This window comes from Hyla sarda, chromosome 1, assembly GCF_029499605.1.
Source record: "Hyla sarda isolate aHylSar1 chromosome 1, aHylSar1.hap1, whole genome shotgun sequence".
Taxonomy (NCBI): Eukaryota; Metazoa; Chordata; class Amphibia; order Anura; family Hylidae; genus Hyla; species Hyla sarda.
In genome coordinates, this window is record NC_079189.1 from 614,506,292 (window position 1) to 614,531,847 (window position 25,556).

Sequence of the window (25,556 nt, forward strand, 5' to 3'; positions counted from 1 at the left end):
GTAATGTACATGTAGCTGAGCTGTATGTGTACACAGTAGTGCTGTATATGTGTAATGTACATGTAGCTGAGCTGTATGTGTACACAGTAGAGCTGTATATGTGTAATGTACATGTAGCTGAGCTGTATGTGTACACAGTAGAGCTGTATATGTGTAATGTACATGTAGCTGAGCTGTATGTGTACACAGTAGAGCTGTATATGTGTAATGTACATGTAGCTGAGCTGTATGTGTACACAGTAGAGCTGTATATGTGTAATGTACATGTAGCTGAGCTGTATGTGTACACAGTAGAGCTGTATATGTGTAATGTACATGTAGCTGAGCTGTATGTGTACACAGTAGAGCTGTATATGTGTAATGTACATGTAGCTGAGCTGTATGTGTACACAGTAGAGCTGTATATGTGTAATGTACATGTAGCTGAGCTGTATGTGTACACAGTAGAGCTGTATATGTGTAATGTACATGTAGCTGAGCTGTATGTGTACACAGTAGTGCTGTATATGTGTAATGTACATGTAGCTGAGCTGTATGTGTACACAGTAGAGCTGTATATGTGTAATGTACATGTAGCTGAGCTGTATGTGTACACAGTAGAGCTGTATATGTGTAATGTACATGTAGCTGAGCTGTATGTGTACACAGTAGAGCTGTATATGTGTAATGTACATGTAGCTGAGCTGTATGTGTACACAGTAGAGCTGTATATGTGTAATGTACATGTAGCTGAGCTGTATGTGTACACAGTAGAGCTGTATATGTGTAATGTACATGTAGCTGAGCTGTATGTGTACACAGTAGAGCTGTATATGTGTAATGTACATGTAGCTGAGCTTTTCCCATGCAAAAAAAAAACTGTGTAAATTAAAATAAACATATGTGGTATCGCCGCAGAACTCTAAGTTAATTTCAACTACAGCGGAGACCCCTAAAATAACTTAGACTTCTGAGGAGACCCCTGAATTGATTTATTATTCTCATGAGACCCTTAATTGATTCCGTCTCCCCCATGAGACCCCCAGATTGATTAATTCTCCCCCATGAGAAGCCCCAAATGTATTCAGTCTCTAAATCAAATTCAGGGTGACCCCTAAGACCCTGTATACTGATCCCTTAAGGTCCTTATGTGGCACAGGAAGCTGTGTATGGATAGTGCAGGACATTTTGGTTGGGGTACACTATTTCACAATAAAGAGGTGTCCTCCTTAATAGTTGTATCCTCCATTAATATGTTTGATGGTCTCATAAACCAATATATTTGCATTAATAATGGTGTTGTGGGTTTCAGGCTTACTGTGCGGCCATACTTGGGCACGTTTTGGGACAAGCTTTTAAGGATGACTACACAGTGACCCTCGTCCGGGCTCCAGAAATACCAGGTCAGGTTCATCTTTATGGTTACCTAATGAAAACCAGAACTACCCGAAATGTCCTATATAAGACCCTTTTGGTGGACATGAAGGCTTAGACTATGTTCTCCCTTCACTGCTTCCATCTATACCAGAAGCCATGAAGATCTGCCAGATCCCACCGCTATTCTTTGGATCCTGTTGACCTTAAAGAGGACCTGTCACCAAACTAAACTTTTATTATATTGTTCCTTATGTAATTGTAAGACACTTTGCTATTTACTTGCTGTTAAAATTCTCAACCTTTATATGTTTTTAAACGACCACTAGGTGGCTCTGTTCTTCTCCCTGCACAAGTCAAAGTGTTAGTTTGGTCTCTTCCCGGCCTGGCAGGAGACCAAACTCAGGAAGTGCATGCGGGGCATGGTGAGGCACAGCTCTGGCAGGCTTCAGTGACGTTGCGTCTGGTGGGGAACGCCCACTTTCTCCTGCCCGGAGCTCACACAATGTGAACAAGGGGAAAGGTATGCTACTGAGCACTGAAATTTTTTTAAAGGAGGGATGTTAGGAGTAGTTAGGGAATATAATCTGAGTTAGTTTAGAAAACATGGTTTGATGACAGGTTCTCTATAACTGGCCATACACATTAAAGTCAGTCATAACCACCGATTGTAGTAGGATCTGTGGTGTCCCGGTATAGAACATGGTTCTGTACAGTCCTAAAGTCCCCTCAGGTAGAGTCCCTCAAGTCCACAGGGCTCTCCTGCAGGATCCCCCTAGGTCATTGTACAGTGAATACAAGCTATGTGTAAAGGTTATTAGGATGTTTAACCCCTTAAGGACTCAGACCATTTGGGCCTTAAGGACTCAGACAATTTTATTTTTACCTTTTCGTTTTTTCCTCACGCCTTCACAGAATCATAACTCTTTTCATCCACAGACTAGTATGAGGGCTTGTTTTTTGCGCGACCAGTTGTCCGTTGTAATGCCATCACTCACTTTACCATAAAATGTATGGCGCAACCAAAAAAATACTATTTGTGTGGGAAAATTTAAAAGAAAACCGCAATTTAGCAAATTTTGGAAGGTTTAATTTTTGCGCCGAACAATTCACCATAAAAATGACGTGTTCTTTATTCTTTAGGTCAATACGATTAAAATGATCCCCATTATTTTATACTTTTCTATTACTGTTGCGCTTAAAAAAAAAAAACGCAAACTGTTGAACCAAATTAGTACGTTTAAAATCCCCCTATTTTGAAGACCTATAACTTTTCATTTTTTCGTATACGCGGCGGTATGGGGGCTCATTTTTTTGTGTGTCGTGATCTGTACTTTTAATTGATACCATATTTGCTTATATTAAACTTTTAATACTTTTTTAATAAAAATTTTTGGGAATAAAATGTTATAAAAAGCAGCTATTTTGGACTTTTATTTTTTTTAAATTCATGCTGTTCACCGTACGGTATCATTACCATTTTATTTTAATAGTTGGGATATTTACGCACGCGGCGATACCAAATATGTATATAACATTTTTTTTTTTACACTTAAACAAATAGGGAAAATGGGACAATTTAAGTCTTTATTGGGGGAGGGGGGTTTTCACTTTTTTTTTTTTTTTTTTTTTTTTAAACTTTTTTATTTTATTTTACTTTTTTTTTTACACTTTAATAGTCCCCATAGGGGACTATTTATAGCAATCATTTGATTGCTAATACTGTTCAGTGCTATGAATAGGACATAGCACTGATCAGTATTATCGGTCATCTTCTCCTCTGGTCTGCTCGATCGCACACCAGAGCAGAAAACCCCGGGAGACGGCTGGAGCAAGGTGAGGGAACCTCCGGCCGCCATGCTGGATGATTGGATTGCCGCGGCAGCGCTGCGGGCGATCTGATCATCCATTCAAAGTACCGTGATGCTTCAGATGCCGTGATCTGTATTGATCACAGCATCTGAGGGGTTAATGGCAGACATCTGCGCGATCCCTGATATCCGCCATTACGGGCAGATTCCTGGCTGCTGACAGCAGCTGGGACCTGCCACGCATGACATGAGCATCGCTCCGATGCTCGCGGTTATGCATAGGACGTAAATGTACGTCCTGGTGCGTTAAGTACCAGCTCACCAGGACGTACATTTACGTCCTGCGTCGTTAAGGGGTTAAACTGTATAGGACCTTCCTAAGGTCATGTGACATGTGATCACCTGATACCCAGAGTTCCAGAGGCACAGGCAACCAGCTACCAATGGGCTTTAGTCCAGCCCCCGATTATCGGTATGGCCGATATTATCGGGCGATAATCACGATTTTGGGCATTATCGGTATCGGCAATTCGCGGTGCGGTGGTGGTGATAGGTCTCAGGACCCCCGGAAAGGCAGGGGGAGAGAAGCGGGTGGTGGCGGCGGCCTATGGCACCGCAAAAGCCACTGCAGTTCATTGATTTAAAGCGCCCGCCTTAAATCAATGATCTGCAGCGGTGTCGCGGGGGGATAAATAGCCGATAACTTATACCGGAATATCGGTATAAGTTATCGGCTATCGGCCCTAACCTCCACCGATTATCGATATCGATCGATCCCTAGTTTGGAGTGGCAGACAGTAGTCCCTTGTAACTTCCAAAGGCCCCTACACCATCTTAGTAATGGAGGGCCTGCACTTGATAGTGGTGTAGCGGGATCCTCGGCGTGCACCCAAGTTTACTGTGTGCTGCAGATGGAAGTCGGGGGCTCTTGGTGTTGTGGGTTAAAGAAGGAGTATCATGTAAAAAACTTATCCCCAATCCAAAGGATAGGGCATAAGTTTTAGATAGCGGGGGGTCCGAGTGCTGTGGCTCCCCGCGATCTCCTGTTTAGAGCCCCGGCATTCTTTCATAGCGGCGCGTCACAACCTCCGCCTGAAGCGAGGGCCGCCACGCCCCCTCCATATATCTCTATGGGAGTGCCAAAGATTGCCGAACAGCTCTCCATAGAGATATATGGAGGGGGCGTTGTGGCCCCCACTTTGGGCGAGGGGAATGTGGCCGAGGCGCCGTACAGATGATCGCAGGGGGGCCACAGCGCTCAGACCCCCGCAATCTAAAACTGCAATTCCTTAGTGTGCACCGTGCAGCGGAATCTTAGGGTCTATTCACACGGCAACGTTTCCGCTTGCAGAAATTCAGAGGTGTGATGAATGGGAGTGCGGAATCCCATAAATTCTCCGAAAATAAGACTGGGTCTTATATTAATTTTAGTCACAAAAAACACACTAGGGCTTATTTTCCGGGTAGGGCTTATTTATTTACGGTACCGTATGTACATTGAACAACATGGCAGTTCCACGGTATTTACCCCCCCCCGCCCCCATGATCATCATGTGATGGGTGCAGCTCTGCCCCCCAACGTTTATCAGCCCAGCCCACATCGGGGTACTTACTAATCGTTTGTCACCCGCGAGCGCAGCTTCTCTCCCCCCCTGCCAAATAATTATCAGCCGCTGCGCTGTATCTATTCCTGTGCCCGGGCTGCAAATATTAAATAACAAACTTTAACTTACCTTCGTCCTTCGTTCCCCCGTTGCTAAGGAACCGGCCTCATGGTCCCTCCGCTGTAATCGCTGCGGTCCTGAGGATAGGAACGTAACATAGCCTTCAGCCTATCACTGACCGCAGCGATGTCCCGCCTCCGCCGATGATAGGCTGAGCCCACTGTCATGTAAGAAGCCGGCCTGCTTCTTACATGACAGTGGGCTCAGCCTATCATCGGCGGAGGCGGGACATCGCTGCGGTCAGTGATAGGCTGAAGGCTATGTTACGTTCCTATCCTCAGGACCGCAGCGATTACAGCGGAGGGACCATGAGGCCGGTTCCTTAGCAACGGGGGAACGAAGGCCGAAGGTAAGTTAAAGTTTGTTTTTTAATATTTGCAGCCCAGGCATTGTCTAGGTCAGTGGTATCCAACCTGCAGACCTCCAGATGTTGCAAACATTTGCAACATCTGGAGGTCCGCAGGTTGGAGACCACTGGTCTAGGTCTTATTTTCGGGGTAGGGCTTATATCGCAGCCCACCCCGATAATCCAGCTAGGGCCTATTTTCATTATTTTTTTTATTTTTTATATAAGCCTAAAGAAGATATAACCTCCTGATCATTTCCATATAAAGCAGAAATGTATACAAAATATAAATTTATCTTAATTTAAATTTAATATATACAGTTTTTCTTTAACCCCTTAGGGACTCAGCCCTTTTTGCATTTCTGACCACTGTCACTTTATTAATAACTCTGGGATGCTTTTACCTTTTATTCTGATTCCGAGATTGTTTGTTTGTTTTTTCGTGACATATTCTACTTTAACCCCTTAAGGACAAAGGGCGTACAGGTACGCCTTTGCTCCCTGGTGCTTAAGGACCAAGGGCGTACCTGCCCCAGGGACAGGTAGGGTTAACCAGTAAAGTAAAAAAAAAAAGTGTAAAAAAAAAAAAGTTAAAATCCCCCCCCCCCCGACCCCCTAATAGGACCTAAAGGGTCCACCACAATTTTCTTTAGTGTGACCCGGGCGCTGCATTTGGCCCCCCCCCATTTTTATTTTTTGTCCGCAGCGCTTTTTTCCCCCCATACAGTTACGGTTACACCAATCACACACACACACTGAAATTGACTATTTCAGTTATTTTTTCAGTGACAGTTTTGTCAATCTAATGGTGGAGCAGACGAATCTGTACGCCAGGCAGTTCATCGCCCACCACCCTGATTCTGTTTTGGCATTGCCCAATGAATGGTACGCCATTGATGCAGCAGAAATGAGGACATTTTGGGGCCTCTTGCTGCATATGGGCCTGGTCAAAAAAAACCAAGTGTCAGGCAGTACTGGAGCAGGGACACCTTCTACCAGACCCCGCTTTAAAGTATGGTCATGGCACAGAGGCGGTTCGAGGCCATTTGGAAATGCCTTCATTATGCAGATAATGAGGCATGTCCACCCCGAGGTGATCCCACCTATGACCGGCTTTACAAAGTGAGGCCGGTCATCGATCACTTTGGGGCCAAATTTTTGGAGGCCTACGTACCCCTCAGGGAGTTCTCGGTCGATGAGTCTCTTATCAGTTTTAAGGGGAGACTCATCTTCCTCCAGTATATTCCCTCGAAGCGGGCGCGATATGGCGTGAAGCTCTATAAACTTTGTGAGAGTACCTCCGGGTACACTCTCAAGTTTAGAGTGTATGAGGGACGAGATTCCCGTATTGAACCTCCAGATTGTTCCCCCACTCTGGGTGTTAGCGGGAAAATCGTTTGGGAGCTTGTGCACCCTTTGCTGGATAAGGGTTACCACGTATACGTGGACAACTTTTATACCAGCATCCCTCTCTTCACATCCCTTGCCGCCAGATCGACGTCCGCTTGTGGGACCGTGCGGAAAAACCAGAGAGGCCTCCCTCTAAATTTTCTGCAGACACCTATGCCCAAGGGTGAGTCCCTTGCCCTTACCCATGAAAACCTGTTGCTGGTCAAGTATAAGGATAAGAGGGATGTCCTTATGCTGACCACTATTCATGGTAATGGCAGCTCACCTGTCCCTGTGCGAGGTACCACAACACTGGTCCTCAAGCCCGATTGTATTCTGGACTACAATTGGTATATGGGGGGAGTTGATCTTTCTGATCAAGTCCTCAAGCCTTATAACGCCATGCGGAAAACACGGGTATGCTACAAGAAAGTTGCGGTCTACATTGTACAGGTTGCCATGTACAACGCTTTTGTACTGTCCCAGTATGCTGGCAACACAGGGACATTCCTCCAGTTCCAAGAAGAAGTCCTAAAGGTCCTGATCTTTGGCGACCGGGAAAGAGCAGGCCGGACTTCCCAAGGAACTGGAGTTATAGGTGCCAGGATCGTCCCAGGCCAACACTTTCCAGGTGAGGTCCCCCACACTGGAAAGAAGGGACGATCCCAGAAAAGATGCAGAGTGTGTTACAAGAGGGGGATACGGAAGGACAAGAGGGGGATACGGAAGGACAAGAGGGGATACGGAAGGACAAGAGGGAGATACAGAAGGACACCACTCAATGTGACACTTGCCCCGATCATCCGGGCCTCTGCATTAAAAACTGCTTCAGGGAGTATCACACTTCCATGCAGTACTAAATTTTCCCTTTTCATTTAAATTTTCCCTTTTCATGTACCAAGTCCAGAGTACATTCCAAGTTTTAACACACTAAAACCACTAAATTGCCCAAAAAAACTAATCAAAAAAAACTAACTGATAAGACCTCTGGGGGTATTTTTTTTCTCTGGGTCTTGGAGCATTGAGTAACTATCATCGGGGACTTTTTATGTTGCCTCAAATGCGCAGCGCTCTCTCTCCACCTGAGCGGGGTGCGCATTTGAGGCAACAGGTTAGGGACGGCCACACACATCACATTCCAGAATGATGACTCAGAGCATAGGGTTTGGGGTGGGCATATTTTTTAGTTTTGGCTATGCTCTGGGTCATCATTCTGGGAAAATAACCTGTTTTATAATTTTATATCCCACTGTACCCCATTTTAGTTATTTAGTGTACCCCAGTTAATTACCCCATGTAACGCCCCTTGAGGGGTGTCCCACTGTTATGGCTCCATAGACCGCAACGCAGCAGCTCAAGGCCCCTGAATGCGACCTGCTCCTCTGAGACCGGTGGGCTTGCTGTTTACGCCCAGACTTGAGGTACGTCCTTACTCCAAAGAAATGTATTTACAAACTTACGGAGACATTTTCTCCTTTTACCACTTGTGAAAATGAAAAATTTGGGGTAACCCCAGCGTTTTAGTGTAAAAAAATCTAATTTTGCATTTTCACATCCCACTTCATGAATATTTATCAAACACCTGTGGGGTGTTAAGACTCACTGTACCCCTTGTTACGTTCCTTGGGGGGTGTAGTTTCCGAAATAGTATGCCATGTGTTTGTTTTTTTTTGCTGCTCTGACACCATAGAGGCCTCCTAAATGCGACCTGCCCCCCCCCCCCCCCCCCATTTCAGCAAAATTTGTAAATGTGACTCCTTCTCTTCTGACCATTGTAGTGCGTCCAAAGTGCACTTGACGTCCACACATGGGGTATTTCCATACTCAGAAGAGATGGGGTTACACATTTTGGGGGGCATTTTCTACTATTACCCCTTTTAAAAATGTAAAATTTGGGGAAAAAACAGTATTTTAGTAAAAAAATAAAAATAATTTACATATCCAAAGTCGTCAAACACCTGTAGGGTGTTAAGGCTCAGCATACCCCTTGTTACGTTCCTTGAGAGGTGTAGTTTCCAAAATAGTATGTCATGTGTTTTTTTTTTTGCTGTTCTGGCACCATGGGGGCTTCCTAAATGGGACATGCCCCCCAAAATCCATTTCAGCAAAATGTGCTTTCCAAAAGCCAAATGTTACTCCTCCCCTTCTGAGCATTGTAGTTTGTCCGCAGTGCACTTGACGCCCACACATGGGGTATTTTCATACTCAGAAGAGATGGGGTTACACATTTTGGGGGGCATTTTCACCTATTACCCCTTGTAAAAATGTACAATTTGAGGTAAAACCAGCATTTTAGTGAAAAAAAATAAATTTTCATCTACACGTCCAACTTTAACGAAAAGTCGTCAAACACCTGTGGGGTGTTAAGGCTCAGCGGACCCCTTGTTACGTTCCTTGAGGGGTGTAGTTTCCAAAACAGTATGCCATGTGGGCTTTTTTTTGCTGTCCTGGAACCATAGGGGCTTCCTAAATGGGACATGCCCCCCCAAAAACCATTTCAGAAAAACTCACTCTCCAAAATCCCACTGTCGCTCCTTCCCTTCTGAGCCCTCTACTGCGCCCGCCGAACACTTGACATACACATATGAGGTATTTCCTTACTCAAGAGAAATTGGGTTACAAATTTTAGGAAGATTTCTCTCCTTTTACCCGTTGTAAAAATTCAAAAACTGGGTTTACAAGAACATGCGAGTGTAAAAATTTTTAGATTTTTTATTTTCTCCTTCACTTTGCTGTTATTCCTGTGAAACACCTAAAGGGTTAACACACTTACTGAATGTCATTTTGAATACTTTGAGGGGTGCAGTTTTTATAATTGGGTAATTTGTGGGGTATTTCTAATATGAAGACCCTTCAAATCCGCTTCAAAACTGAACTGGTCCCTGCAAAATTCCGCTTTTGAAAATGTTGTGAAAAATTGGAAAATTGCTGCTATACTTTGAAGCTTCTGATGTCTTCCAAAAGTAAAAAAAACATGTCAACTTTATGATGCAAATATAAAGTAGACATATTGTATATGTGAATCAAGATATAATTTATTTGGAATATTCATTTTCCTTATAAACAGAGAGCTTCAAAGTTAGAAAAATGCTACATTTTATATTTTTTCCATCAAATTTTGGAATTTTTCACCATGAAATGATGCAAGTATCGACAAAAATTTACCACTAACATAAAGTAGAATATGTCACGAAAAAATTAATCTCGGAATTAGAATGAAAGGTAAAAGCATCTTAGAGTTATTAATGCTTAAAGTGACAGTGGTCAGATGTGCAAAAAACACTCTGGTCCTACAGTGGAGATTGGCCTGGTCCTTAAAGGGTTAACATAGTGGTAAATTTTAGTTGTTACTTGCATCATTTCATGGTAAAAAATCCCCAAATTTCATGAAAATGTAGAAAATTTTGCATTTTTCTAACTTTGAAACTCTCTGCTTGTAAGGAAAATGGATATTCCAAATAAATTATATATTGATTCACAAATACAATATGTCTACTATATGTTTCCATCATAAAGTTGACATGATTTTACTTTTGGAGACATCAGAGGGCTTCAAAGTTCAGCAGCAATTTTCAAAATGTTCACGACAAAATAAAAAAAATCGGAATTTTTCTGGGACCAGTTTGAAGTTTGAAGTGGATTTAACCCCTTAACGACAATGGACGTAAATGTACGTCATGTTGCCGTGGTACTTAACGCACCATAATGTACATTTACGCTCCACCATGACCGTGAGCACTGGACCGGTGCTCGTGTCATGCGCGGCAGGTCCCGGGCAGCTGTTAGCAGCCAGGGACCCGCCTGTAATGGCGGACATCCGAGTTCGCGTGGATGTCCGCCATTAACCCCTCAGATGCCGTGATCAATACAGATCACGGCATCTGCGGCAGTGCAGTACTTTAAATGGATGATCGGATCGCCCACAACGCTGCCGCGGGGGGTCCGATCATCCAGCATGGCGGCCGGAGGTCCCCTCACCTGGCTCCGTCCTTCTCCCGGGATCTTCTACTCTTGTCTGAGATCGAGCAGACCAGAGCAGAAGATGACCGATAACACTGATCAGTGCTATGCCCTATACCAGTGATGGCGAACCTTTTTTGAGCCCGAGTGCCCAAACCGTAATGCACGCCAACTTTTTTTTCCCTCAGTGCCAGCACAGCAATTAAATCAGAATACTGAGGTTTAAGTTTAGAAAAAACAACTCATACAGTTGTAATAACTAATTAACATCTTTTGTTTTAAAAGAAGAACACAACAGAGTTCAATGATCCAAACTTGATTTTTTTTTTATTGATAGTTTATAGTTCCCCCCACATTAGGTGTGCAGTATAGTTCCCCCCCACATAAGGTTGGCAGTATAGTTCCCCCACATAAGGTTGGCAGTATAGTTCCCCCACATTAGGTGTGCAGTATAGTTCCCCCACATTAGGTGTGCAGTATAGTTCCCCCACATTAGGTTGGCAGTATAGTTCCCCCACATTAGGTTGGCAGTATAGTTCCCCCACATTAGGTGTGCAGTATAGTTCCCCCACATTTGGTGTGCAGTATAGTTCCCCCACATTAGGTCCGCAGTATAATACCCCCACATTAGGTGCGCAGTATAGTTCCCCCCACATTAGGTGTGCAGTATAGTTCCCCCCACATTAGGTGTGCAGTATAGTTCCCCCCACATTAGGTGTGCAGTATAGTTCCCCCCACATTAGGTGTGCAGTATAGTTCCCCCCCACATAAGGTTGGCAGTATAGTTCCCCCACATAAGGTTGGCAGTATAGTTCCCCCACATTAGGTGTGCAGTATAGTTCCCCCACATTAGGTTGGCAGTATAGTTCCCCCACATTAGGTTGGCAGTATAGTTCCCCCACATTAGGTTGGCAGTATAGTTCCCCCACATTAGGTGTGCAGTATAGTTCCCCCACATTTGGTGTGCAGTATAGTTCCCCCACATTAGGTCCGCAGTATAATACCCCCACATTAGGTGCGCAGTATAGTTCCCCCCACATTAGGTGCGCAGTATAGTTCCCCCCACATTAGGTGTGCAGTATAGTTCCCCCCACATTAGGTGTGCAGTATAATTCCCCCCACATTAGGTGTGCAGTATAGTTCCCCCCACATTAGGTGTGCAGTATAGTTCCCCCCACATTAGGTGTGCAGTATAGTTCCCCCCACATTAGGTGTGCAGTATAGTTCCCCCCACATTAGGTGTGCAGTATAGTTCCCCCCACATTAGGTGTGCAGTATAGTTCCCCCCACATTAGGTATGCAGTATAGTTCCCCCCACATTAGGTGTGCAGTATAGTTCCCCCCCACATTAGGTGTGCAGTATAGTTCCCCCCACATTAGGTGTGCAGTATAGTTCCCCCCACATTAGGTGTGCAGTATAGTTCCCCCACATTAGGTGTGCAGTATAGTTCCCCCACATTAGGTGTGCAGTATAGTTCCCCCCACATTAGGTGTGCAGTATAGTTCCCCCCACATTAGGTGTGCAGTATAGTTCCCCCCACATTAGGTGTGCAGTATAGTTCCCCCCACATTAGGTGTGCAGTATAGTTCCCCCCACATTAGGCTGACAGTATAGTTCCCCCCACATTAGGCTGACAGTATAGTTCCCCCCACATTAGGCTGGCAGTGTAGTTCCCCCCACATTAGGCTGGCAGTATAGTTCCCCCCACATTAGGCTGGCAGTATAGTTCCCCCCACATTAGGCTGGCAGTATAGTTCCCCCCACATTAGGCTGGCAATATAGTCCCCCCACATTAGGTTGGCAGTATAGTTCCCCCCACATTAGGTTGGCAGTATAGTTCCCCCCCACATTAGGTTGTCAGTATAGTTCCCCCCACATTAGGTCCCCCCCTCCCCCCCTGCTTTTTGTATTACTGTATTCATATTTCCTTACCTGGCCACGCTCCGGCTCAGGTAATGCGGTCTTGTGGGCTGTGGGTCACACCGGCTCCTCTGCACGGCAGACGTCACTCATCATTTCCTGGAACCGCGTCCCGACTGCTACAAGCAGCCGGTGTAATGAAGAAAACTGTGTCCTGGGTCCCGAACAGCTGATGAAGGTGCTTATCAAGGACACAGAACGCTTCAAGACACAGTTTTCTTCATTACACCAGCACTACAGGGAACGAGGAGTGACGTCCGCCGTGCAGAGGAGCCGGTGTGAGGCAGGAATCGTCACTCAGTGTTTCCCAAATAGGGTGCCTCCAGCTATTGCAAAACTACAACTCCCAGCATGCCCGGACAGCCGATGCTGGGAGTTGTAGTTTTGCAACAGCTGGAGGCACCCTGGTTGTGAAACACTGATATACAGGATAGATGACATATTTACCATAAACAGCTCCTCTTATTCACATCACACTCCGTGTCTGTGCTGGGCAGGAGGCGCTGAGCTGTCATGGTGCCCCATGTCCCCTATACACTCTGCACTAATAAAGAAGCCCAGGAGCAATGAATAGACGGGCGCACAAGGCCCAACGCATTACCTGAGCCGAAGCGCGGCCAAGTAAGGAAATAGGAATAATACAAAAAGCAGGAGAAGGAGTTTCTGGGCCCGCAGGACCCACCGCTGGTCACTGTTTTAAAGTGGCCGCAGCATGGCTGGTGATCTTTAACAAGCATCCGGCGCTGCTGCCACTTTAAAACAGCTGCTACTGAGCAGCCGGCAGGGGCCCCCCTGGGGAATTGGGGCCCTAGGCAATTGCCTGGTTTGCCCCGCCCTAACGTTGGCCCTGCCTCCCATGATGCCAGAACAGCAGAAACTCCCCACATGTGACACCATTTTGGAAACTACACCTCAAGGAATGTAACAAGGGTTACAGTGAGTACTTACACCACAGATTTTTGAACAGTGGGAGCCGTAAAAGTAAAAAATGTAAATTTTAACACTGAATTGTTGGTATTATTCAACATTTTTTTAGTTTCACAAGTAGTAAGAGAAAAAAAAGCTCCCCAGAATTTGTAGCCCAATTTCTCCAGAATAAGGAAATACCCCATACAAGGTGGAAAAGCTCTATGCGGGTGCAAAACAGGGCTTAGGAGTGAAACAGCACCGATGAGATTTGAGGCCTAAAGTGGTGATTTGCACTGCAAAGGCCGAGGATCTGACATAAAATCTAAAAAAATTAAATTAAATTAAAAAAAAACTCAGCAAGTGACCACAATTTTTAAACTACACCCCTCACGGAAGGTAACAAGGGGTACAGTGAGTACTTACACCTCACAGGTTTTTTGAACAGTGGGACGTAAATTGAAAAAAAAATTTTACACAAAAATTCTGGGATTACCCAATTTTTTACATTTTCACAAGGGGCAATGAGAGAAGATGGGTTACAAATTTTGGAGGGCTTTTTCCCCTGACTATGGAAATACATCCACGTATGGGGTAATGTGCTGGGCGGGCGCACAACAAGGCTCAGAAGTCATAGAGGTCTGTTTGTATTTGTGGCCTATGGCATATCAGTAGCTGACGGTTACATACAGGAAAATAGGAGGAAAATACAAGAAAGAAACCCCCACATGTGACCCCATTACAGAAAGTACCTACCCTGAGGAATGGGTATAGGGGTAAAGAGGACATTTTGAACACACGGGTGTTTCCTAAATTTATTTTCCAGGAATGGATGAAGCTTTTGAAAATTGCAATTTTCAGCCTATACTCTGCTTCATCTTTCTGGGAACAACTAACATGTGACTCCGAATTGTCGCCTGGAAATACGACAGAGCTCAGCGAGAACTCTTCACATTTGAGGCGGATGTTTGTTACGGACCTAACAGTTACATACATTCAGAGGAAAATACAAGAAAGGAACACCCACATGTGAGAATACTACAAACAGTACACCCCCTAGGGAAGGTGTATAGGGGTGAAGAGGAGATTTGGAACAGACGGGTGTTCCCTAAATTTATTTTCCAGGAATGGATGAAGTATAGTTTGGGGAAAATAAAAATTGCAATTTTACTACTGATGTGCCAATCATATTCCCAGAATGATGACCCAGAGTATATACGAAAGTAAAAATGATGCCCGCCCCAAACCCTATGCTCTGAATCATCATTCTGGGAATGTGATGTGTGTGGCCGTCCCTATTCTGTTACCTCAAATGCGCACCCCGCTCAGGTGGGGAGAGAGCGCTGGGCATTTGAGGGAAGTGGCTTTTTTTTTTTTTGGGGGGGGGGGATTAAAAATGTAGTGCTCCATGGAAGTGTGGATACTCCCTGAAGCATTCCTTGATGCAGAGGCCCGCATGACCGGGGCAAGTGTCACATTGAGTGGTGGTGTCCTTCCATATCCCCCTCTTGTCCTTCCATATCCCCCTCTTGTCCTTCTGTATCCCCCTCTTGTCCTTTCATATCCCCCTCCTGTGACACACTCTGCATTTTTCTGGGATCGTCCCTTCTTTCCAGTGTGGGGTACATCACCTGGAAAGTGTTGGAAAGTGGTCGGGGATGATCCGGGCAACCGCAGTTCCAGAGGTGCTCTGACCCGCTCTTTGGTGGTCACCAAAGATTAGGGCCTTTAGAACTTCCTCTTGGAACTGCAGTAATGTCCCTGTGATGCCAGCGTACTGGGACAGTACAAAAGAGTTGTACATGTCAACCTGTACCATGTAGACCGGAACTTTTTTGTACCATGCCTGTGTTTTTCGCATGGCATTATATGGCTTGAGGACTTGAACAGAAAGATCAACTCCCTCTCCCCATATACTGATTGTAGCCCAGAATACAATCGGGCTTGAGGACCGGTCCTACGGTACCTCGCAGAGGGACAGGTGAGCTGCCGTTCCCATGAATTGTGGTGAGCATAAGGACATCCCTCTTATCCTTATACCTGACCAGCAACATGTTTTCATGGGAAAAGGCACGGGACTCACCCCGAGGGATCGGAGTATGCAGGGGATAGGTCAGAAGGCCTCTTTCATTCTTCCGGACTGTTCCACAAGCGACAGTGGATCTGGCGGCCAGGGATGTGAAGAGAGGGATACTAGTAGGGATCGACCGATATAGTTTTTTTAGGGCCGATACCGATAATCGGTGCAGGTTAGGGCCGATAGCTGATAACTTATACCGATATAAGTTATCGGCTATTTAACCCCCTGCGACACCGCTGCAGATCATTGATTTAAAGCGGGCGCTTTAAATCAATGATCTGCAGTGGCTTTTGCGGGGCCATAGACCGCCGCCGCCACCCGCTTCTCTCCCCTACCTGCCAGGGTGCTCTGGGCCATCCATCCATCGTTCCTGTAGTGTCCGGGGGCGTTCCGGGTGGAGGGTGGTCCGGGCTGTCCTTCTTCTCCGGCGGTCATCTTCTCCACTCCGGGCAGGCTCCGGCCTAGTACGCTGCATAGACGTCGCTGCGCAGTGACGCCCGTGCGCAGCGACGCACCTGACGTCACGGCGTAGCGGCATCTATGCAGCGTACTAGGCCGGAGCCTGCCCGGAGTGGAGAAGAAGACCGTGGGAGAAGAAGGACAGCCCGGACCGGACCACCCTCCTTCCGGTACGCCCCCGGACACTGCATGAAGGAAGGATGGCCTGGACCACCCCCATTACGGGTAAGTTTAATTTTTTTATTGACTCGGAGGGTGGGGGAGGGGCCCGACCGGTATAGCGGTATGGGAAAAGATCCATACCGGTATGCCGCCCAGCATCACGGTGGGGGGTGCGAGGCGGTGCGGTGGGTCGGAGGTGCGGTGCGGCGGGTCGAGGGGGTGGCGGTCGCGGTGCGGTGGGGGCGGTGCGGGGCATTATCTGCTTATCGGCAAGATAATTGCCGATACCGATAATGCCCAAAATCGTGATTATCGGCCGATAATATCGGCCATACCGATAATCGGTCGATCCCTAGATACTAGTATAAAAGTTGTCCATGTAAAAGGTGGTAACCTTTATCTAGCAATGGGTGCAAAAGGCCCCAAATGATTTTCCCGCTAACACCCAGAGTGGGGGGACATTCTGGGGGTTCAATGCGGGAATCTCGTCCCTCACACACCATAAACATGCTGTTACGCCTAGCGCTCCGGGCCCCCGCTCCTCCCCGGAGCGCTCACGGCGTCTTTCTCCCTGCAGCTCCCCGGTCAGTCCCGCTGACCGGGAGCGCTGCTCTGTCATGGCCGTTGGGGATGCGATTCGCACAGCGGGACGCGCCCGCTCGCGAATCGCATCCCAGGTCACTTACCCGTTCCCGTCCCCTGCTGTCATGTGCTGGCGCGCGCGGCTCCGCTCTCTAGGGCGCGCGCGCGCGCCAGCTCCCTGAGACTTAAAGGGCCAGTGCACCAATGATTGGTGCCTGGCCCAATTAGCTTAATTGGCTCCCACCTGCTCCCTGGCTATATCTGGTCTCCTCCCTTGCACTCCCTTGCCGGATCTTGTTGCCCTTGTGCCTAGTGAAAGCGTTTTGTGTGTTTAAAGCCTGTGTACCAGAACTTCTGCTATCTCCCCTGACTACGAACCTTGCCGCCTGCCCCCGACCTTCTGCTACGTCCGACTTTGCTTCTGCCTACTCCCTTGTACCTCGCCTATCATCAGCAGTCAGAGAGGTTGAGCCATTGCTAGTGGATACGACCTGGTCACTACCGCCGCAGCAAGACCATCCCGCTTTGCGGCGGGCTCTGGTGAAAACCTGTAGTGGCTTAGAACCGGTCCACTAGCGCGGTCCTCGCCATCCCTCTCTGGCACAGAGGATCCACTACCTGCCAGCCGGCATCGTGACAGTAGATCCGGCCATGGATCCCGCTGAAGTTCCTCTGCCAGCTGTCGCTGACCTCCCTACGCTGGTCGCCCAGCAAGCTCGTCAGATCGCCCAACAAGATCACCAGCTGTCGTACTTGACCACCATGACACAGCAACTCCAGTCACAACTACAGCAAGTACAGTCACAGCTACAGCAGCAACAACCATCTCCTCCGCCAGCTCCTGCACCCCTTCCGCAGCGAGTGGCCACTCCTAGCCTCCGCCTGTCCTTGCCGGACAAATTTAATGGGGACTCTAAGTTTTGCCGTGGCTTTCTTTCGCAATGTTCCCTGCACTTGGAGATGATGTCGGACCAGTTTCCTACTGAAAGGTCTAAGGTGGCTTTCGTAGTCAGCCTTCTGTCTGGAAAAGCCCTGTCATGGGCCACACCGCTCTGGGACCGCAATGACCCCGTCACTGCCTCTGTACACTCCTTCTTCTCGGAAATTCGAAGTGTCTTTGAGGAACCTGCCCGAGCCTCTTCTGCTGAGACTGCCCTGCTGAACCTGGTCCAGGGTAATTCCTCCGTTGGCGAGTACGCCATACAATTCCGTACTCTTGCTTCTGAACTATCCTGGAATAATGAGGCTCTCTGCGCGACCTTTAAAAAAGGCCTATCCAGCAACATTAAAGATGTTCTGGCCGCACGAGAGACTCCTGCTAACCTGCATGAACTCATTCATCTAGCCACTCGCATTGACATGCGTTTTTCTGAGAGGCATCAAGAGCTCCGCCAGGAAAAAGACTTAGATCTCTGGACACCTCTCCCACAGTCTCCACTGCAATCTGCGCCTAGGCCTCCCGCCGAGGAGGCCATGCAAGTGGATCGGTCTCGCCTGACCCTGGAAGAGAGGAATCGCCGTAAGGAAGAGAATCTTTGTCTGTACTGTGCCAGTACTGAACATTTTTTGGTGGATTGCCCAATCCGTCCTCCACGTCTGGGAAACGCACGCTCGCACCCAGCTCTCGTGGGTGTGGCGTCTCTTGATGCTAAGTCGGCTTCTCCACGTCTCACGGTGCCTGTTCGGATTTCTACTTCAGCCAGCTCTCCCCTCTCAGCCGTGGCCTGCCTGGACTCTGGAGCTTCTGGGAATTTTATTCGGGAGTCCTTAGTGAATAAATTCCGCATTCCGGTGACCCGTCTTGTCAAGCCACTCCACATTTCCGCGGTCAACGGAGCCAGGTTGGATTGCACCGTGCGTTACCGCACGGAGCCCCTCCTAATGTGCATCGGACCTCATCACGAGGAAATTGTATTTTTTGTCCTTCCTAATTGCACTTCTGAAGTTCTCCTTGGACTACCCTGGCTTCAACACCATTCCCCAACCCTGGATTGGTCCACTGGGGAGATCAAGAGTTGGGGTCCCTCTTGTTCCAAGGACTGCCTTCAACCGGTTCCCAGTACTCCCTGCCGTGACCCTGTGGTTCCTCCTGTATCCGGTCCCCCTAAGGTCATTAAGGACTCTGCCTGCCACAGGAAATGCCTCTTCCCCCCCTCCCAGTCCCATCAGGCAAGCCTCTGTGTCCCCTCATGGCCCTCGTCCTGGTGTCACACTGCCCCGTGCCAGGTCTCGCCCTCTGCCCTCTCTCCCCATTCCTACTCCTGCTGTTCTGCCTGCCGTTGAGGAATCCCTCCATCCTTTCCCGGTGTCCTCATCCCAGGGGAGGCAGTTACCGGACAAAGAGAAGGGGAGACCTAAGGGGGGGGGTACTGTTACGCCTAGCGCTCCGGGCCCCCGCTCCTCCCCGGAGCGCTCACGGCGTCTTTCTCCCTGCAGCTCCCCGGTCAGTCCCGCTGACCGGGAGCGCTGCTCTGTCATGGCCGTTGGGGATGCGATTCGCACAGCGGGACGCGCCCGCTCGCGAATCGCATCCCAGGTCACTTACCCGTTCCCGTCCCCTGCTGTCATGTGCTGGCGCGCGCGGCTCCGCTCTCTAGGGCGCGCGCGCGCGCGCCAGCTCCCTGAGACTTAAAGGGCCAGTGCACCAATGATTGGTGCCTGGCCCAATTAGCTTAATTGGCTCCCACCTGCTCCCTGGCTATATCTGGTCTCCTCCCTTGCACTCCCTTGCCGGATCTTGTTGCCCTTGTGCCTAGTGAAAGCGTTTTGTGTGTTTAAAGCCTGTGTACCAGAACTTCTGCTATCTCCCCTGACTACGAACCTTGCCGCCTGCCCCCGACCTTCTGCTACGTCCGACTTTGCTTCTGCCTACTCCCTTGTACCTCGCCTATCTTCAGCAGTCAGAGAGGTGAGCCGTTGCTAGTGGATACGACCTGGTCACTACCGCCGCAGCAAGACCATCCCGCTTTGCGGCGGGCTCTGGTGAAAACCTGTAGTGGCTTAGAACCGGTCCACTAGCGCGGTCCTCGCCATCCCTCTCTGGCACAGAGGATCCACTAACCTGCCAGCCGGCATCGTGACACATGCAAGGTACTCTCGCAAAGTTTATACATCTTCACGCCATACCGCGTCGCTTAAATGGGATGTATTGCCAGAAGCCAAGTCTCCCCTTAAAGCTGATGACTCCCAAGCTGACTCCCAAAATTTGGCCCCGAAGTGATTGATGACCATCCTGATTTTATACAGGTGGTCATACGTGGGACATGCCACATTATCAGCATAATGCTAATATTTTCGAATGGCCTTGAATTGGGGATGGGGTCATGGCCCTACTGTAGAGTGGGGTCTGGTAGAGGACGTCCACAATCCAGTATTGCCTGACCTTTGGTTTTTTAACTAGGCCCATATGCTGCACAAGGCCCCAAAAGGTCCTCATTTCAGCTACATCGACTGGGAACCACCCAACAGGCCTAACTAAAAAGTAGCCCAGGTTTGTGGAGACAAACTGTTGGGCGTACAGATTCGTCTGCTCAACCATAAGATTGACAAAGTCGTCACTGAAACTAAAAATTGTCCATTTCAGTGAACCCAACTATGTCAATTTTGATTCCTTAGTCGCCAACAAAGTCAGGAATCACAGGCTCGTGGTCCAGACAAGGCACCAGTAAACTTGGCTTCGGGGTTTGACCAGGGGGACTCATACTAGCATGAGGCACAGGGTCAGGAGCAGAGGAGGTTTGCTGCCTCACTTGGTGGCATCTCCACTGCCTTGGTGGCTCATCATCACTAGATGATGAGGAGGATTAGGAAGAAAGAAGGATGGTGAGGTCTTCCTCGTCCTCTGTGGTGCTTTCAGTGTCGGAGGCAAGTAAGACATATGCCTCCTCCGCTGTAAACGCCCTGCGAGCCATTTCCCCACTCTAATTGGGGTGTGTGTGTATGTGTGGGGGAAAACTTTATTGGTGTATGTGCTGCTTGTAGTGTGGTGCTTGACTACCTGCCCTACCCTAACCCTCCCTAACCCACCACCTAAGTGAAGAAAAATATAAAATGAAACTAAACTAAAAAAAAGTGTTTACCTAATCAATGGTGTGCGCACTGATTAGTGCTTGGTAGTGGCAGGGGGGCACAGAAGTCAGTGGGGGGGTCCGGCCACTCAGCCAAGAACAGTGGCTGGTGGCACGTACACAGACCCCCACACAAAAATTTTGAATAAAAAAAACCAAAACCCCCCCAAAAAAGCACCCTCCTGAACCCCAAAAAAATGCTGATCAGTGATAAATCACTGACAGCGGTGGGGGCAGGCTGAACACACAGGTACGGGTCCGTCCACACAGCACAGGCCTGCTACTGGTGGCACGGATCGCCTAACTGATTCAAAAAAGACACTTATAATACCCGAAAAAGTGCCTGCACCACAAAAAAAAAAAACACTGACCAGTACAATGGGGACTGATCAGCGGTGGGTGGGCTTTAGCTAACAGGTGGCCGTCCCACCTCTTTTATACAGAAGAGGATCAGCCACACAGTTAGCAAAAAAAAGGTCTGTGCCCACCCCCCCCCAAAAAAAAATACCAGGCGCAGACCGCAGCGACCCTGTAGAGCCCAGGTCAGGCAGCTAAAGGTGCTGCGGACCCGCGGACACCTACAGATGGTACACCGAAAAAAAAAAAAAAAATAACTAAAGCTGTCCCTGCAATCTAATGTGCCAAGGGGCACAGAAAGGGGTGCCAGGGGCACTTTTAACACTGTGAGGGGGTGAGAAGAAGCACGGGGCTCCATCCTGCACACCACCAGAACACAAAATGGTGGGCAGAACGCAGCAACAAGCTCCTCCCCCCCCCCTCCCCATACTCCTGTGATTGGTGCGGTCACTACGACTGGCCAATCACAGCTGTCCTGGGGGGGGGGGGGGGGTTGGCAACACTGCCACCTCCCAGGACAGTACGGAGGATGATTGGTGATGTATATTACACCACTGGTCATCCTCCTTTTCCGGGTCATCAGGTCACATGTGACCCGAATGACCCGGAATCGCCAGTCTAAATAACATTTTTTTTAAAGTACGTCCATCGCCCCCTTCCGCAGACTTGCATTGAGGGGGTGGGGTTATGACGTCACAAGCTCCCGGATCCAGCGTTCGGAACAGTTTGTTCCAAATGCTGAGAAGCAGAGTACCCCTTTAAATTTAACAAAGAATGAAAAGAATGTTTTTATTTTTTTATTTTTTTCAGGTTTAAGTCACATCCGGTAATAAAGTCACATCCGGTAATAGTCACATCCGGTAATAAAGTCACATCCGGTAATAGTCACATCCGGTAATAAAGTCATATCCGATAAGTCATGTCTGGTGTTTTCTTTTATAGCCAATTTTTCAGTGGTTCTCCCCGTCTGTGTCAATTATTTCTTGCATTCTTGGGTGAATGAAAGAAAACCCACAGAATTCTGTTTTGTCCTTTGAATCCTTCTGGTCCTCACTGAAGGAGATGGGATCTTTCTTATTGAGAACCTTCGGATCAAAGTTGCTGATGTCACTTGGAGATTCCACTTTTGGCTTAAAAGGAGGCTCGACTTCTCTCCTCTCTAGTGCCGTCCAGTTTATAGCAGTAAAAAAGGGATGAAGCCTTATATCCTCGGTCACACCTAATCTTTTGGTTGGATCTTTCTCCAGCAGCTGTTGTAGGACGTCCCTTGATTCCTCAGTTATCCAGCTTGGATAGTTGGGCGTATCTTCTTTGATCAAATCAAAGGTCTCATGCATGTTCCGCCCATGGAATGGCAGCTTTCCTATCAGCATACTGTAGAGAAGAACGCCAAAGGCCCACCAGTCCACAGAGAAAGCGTAGCTTTGCCTAAGCAATATCTCTGGAGCCATGAACTCTGGAGTCCCACAGAATGAGTTGGCTTTTCTATCGTTGGAAATGTTCTCTATGCTCAGTCCAAAATCTGTGAGTTTGATGTGGCCGTCCTTATCCAACATTACGTTCTCCAATTTCAGATCCCTATGAATAATGTTCTTGGAGTGCAAAAACTGTAAGCCGGATGATATTTCAGCTCCATAGAAAGTAGCCCTGTGCAGATCAAATCTTCTCTGGTCATTCAGGTGACCGAGCAGGTCTCCTCCATTCAGCAGTTCCATCACAAAGAACAGGTGTGAATTGGTCTGAAAGCTGCAATAAAGGCAAGTGAGAAATGGGTGATCCCAGGCCAATGCAAGAATACGTTTCTCCATCATTGGCACCTCCTTCTTTTTAACCCTTCTCTTCTTCAGAGCCTTTATAGCAAAAAACTCATTTCTGCCTTTCAGTGCAGATAAAACAACCTTCCCATAGCTGCCTTTCCCGAGTACATTGTGGAAGATGAAGTCATCTACGCTGATACATTTTTCGGAGGCGCTGACGTTCTGGTTGTCTTCTGGTTTCTCTACGATAACTTCTATGTTATGGTCTTCTGCAGATTGGTTTTCATTGTTTGGTGTCTCTATAACCACTTCTTCTAAATTGTCATCATCAGAAGATTGGTTTTTATTGGTTGGTTTCTCTACAATAACTTCTTCTAAGTCGTCATGTTGTGTAGATTTATATTTCTTAATACAGATGTAGAATATGACCCCGATCACTAACAGGGTAAATAATCCACTGGGTATAGCAATAATATAAAGCTCCATGATCGCTCCCAATCACAGTCTGAGGCTGAAGCTGGTTACACAGAACCTTTCATCAGTATGTCCAGCATTGTCACATCATCCAGGACTATTTTCTTTGGTGCATTTTACTTTTCCATCCACAGGACTTGTTTTTTTGCACAACTGATTGTACTTTGTAATGACATCTTCTATTTTACTATAAAATGTCCAGCGACACCAAGAAAATGTCATTTGTGGAGTAGGAATTAAAGAGAAAAATAAAAATGTGCAACTTTTGGGGTTTTTTGTTTTTCCACAGTGCAGTTCATGGTAAACCTGGCACGTTCTCTTTATTTTGTCATTTAATATGATTTCAGCGATACTCATATTTACATTTGGTTTATACTATCACACTTCTTTTAGAAAAGTAAAACCTTTTTTTCCCCAAAATAAATCTTCTTCCAATTCCCCTATTCTGCCCCTTATGACTTTCGCCATCTTCCATGTACAGGGCTGTTTGTGGGGCGGGTTGCGCTGTCATCTACAGGTTATAATGGCGCCATTTACCATTTTTCTTTAGAATGGACTCATTGGGAGAGATTCATCAAATCCGGTGCAGAGGAAGAGTGAAGCAGCCGCCCACAGCGACCAGTCAGACCGCATATCCCATCTTTATAAAGGCCTATGAAAAATGAAAGTAGCGATCTGATTGGTCTTCATGGGCGACTTATCCCCTCCCCCTCCACACGGGTCCGATAAACCTCTCCCATTACAGATTATTTATACACCATATTTTATTGCATTATAATGTAAGTCAATGGTAAAAAGATCCTGTAGTAATGTGAAGCGCAGAATCTGTTTTAGCATCTAACATTACGTTTTTGTCCTTTCCAAGAATATAAACGGAATCACAAACACAGTTATCAAAACCTGTCCAGAGGAAACGTTGCCCAGTTGCCCATAGCAACCAATCAGATGGCTTCTTTCACTTTGCAGAGGCCTTGGTAACAATGAAAGAAGCGATCTGATTGGTTGCTATGGGCACCTTTTCCTCTTGAAGGGTTTTGATAAATCTCCCCAGTGTGACTCTCGCCCCCTACTGGACACATTACACAACTAAGAACCATGCCGGCTGCTTCACAATACCAATATCTTCCCACTATGTTTTATCACCATTTCTGGGATAGAAAAGGCCCCAAAAAAGGCTCAAAAATCTGTCCCAAAAGGAGCAAATATTTCCTGTAGAATTCCTATAAATGTAATGGGGAAATGGCTTTTTGTGCACAGTTTAATGTTCCAGCCATTATTGTTACAGAAAATGGTGGGGATTATAGCCTAAAGCTTGGACCTGTATGCCAGGAAAGTTTAACTTGTTACATCCCGGCCTGCGTGACTTGCTGCACCACTTAAGCAGGACTAGGTCTGTGCATCGCTATACAGCAGTGTTTCCCAAACAGGGTGCCTCCAGCTGTTGCAAAACACCCAGCATGCCTGGACAATTTTATGAGATGTTTTTCTATTCTAGAAACTACTCTCAGCTCCCAGCATGCACTGACAGACCATGCATGCTGAGAGTTGTAGTTTTGAACACAGCTGTAGGCACACGGGTTGGGAAATACTAACTTAGGATCTGTTTTCTAACTCAGTGTTTCCCAACCCATGTGCCTCCAGCTAGTGCAGAACTACAATTCCCAGCATGCCTGGACTGTATGGGCATGCTGGGAGTTGCAGTTTTGTAACTTCTAGCAGGCCACAGAGAAGATCACTCACCAAAGATCTTCACTGTCGCTCGCAGTCTCCGCCGCCGCCACTGCCAGTAAGACCCACGAACCCCCAAGCCACTTCCCCCACCCCGCTCTGCCCGGACTTCCATTGGTGGGCAGAGAGGAGGAACTTAACCCTCCTGCCATTGGTCGGTCAGTCCTGACTAATGGCAGGGAATAGGAGGAGGTAGCACCCCTGCCACTTCACTCCTATCCTTCAGGGTGGTCAGTGCTGTCTCTGACAGCACCGATTACCCTTATTTTCTGGGCGATCGGGTCACCAGAAACCTGATTGGCCTAGAAAAAACGTGATTCGCCGGTCAGAATTGACCGGCGAATCACGGCCATTGCCATTATGGGGGAAGGGGTCTCGGGACTCTCTAGGCGATGTGCTGGGATGGCTGCTGATAGATATCATCAGTCATCCCGCTCTGATTACTGCCTGACAAGCGTCATTGATCGGAAAAAGGGAGGG

General features: G+C 47.5%; 2 protein-coding genes across 3 annotated transcripts in view; one reads left to right on the forward strand and one right to left on the reverse strand.

The window, feature by feature from the left end:
* The window catches only part of LOC130298204 (oocyte zinc finger protein XlCOF7.1-like), a 177,118-nt gene that overhangs the window by 118,182 nt on the left and 33,380 nt on the right, over positions 1-25,556 (forward strand). The window contains exon 1 of one of the 2 annotated variants that reach the window (XM_056551126.1): positions 1,240-1,382. The exons of the other annotated variant lie outside the window; for it this stretch is intronic. The gene's annotated coding sequence lies outside the window, so the exon portion shown is untranslated. Of the gene's footprint in view, positions 1-1,239; positions 1,383-25,556 lie in introns of those variants that run through there. 2 annotated transcript variants of the gene reach the window in all.
* LOC130298248 (protein kinase C delta type-like) lies at positions 21,964-24,069 on the reverse strand. The gene has a single exon (XM_056551172.1). The coding sequence runs from the start codon at positions 23,358-23,360 to the stop codon at positions 22,068-22,070; it is 1,293 nt and encodes a 430-aa protein (XP_056407147.1). The 5' UTR covers positions 23,361-24,069; the 3' UTR covers positions 21,964-22,067.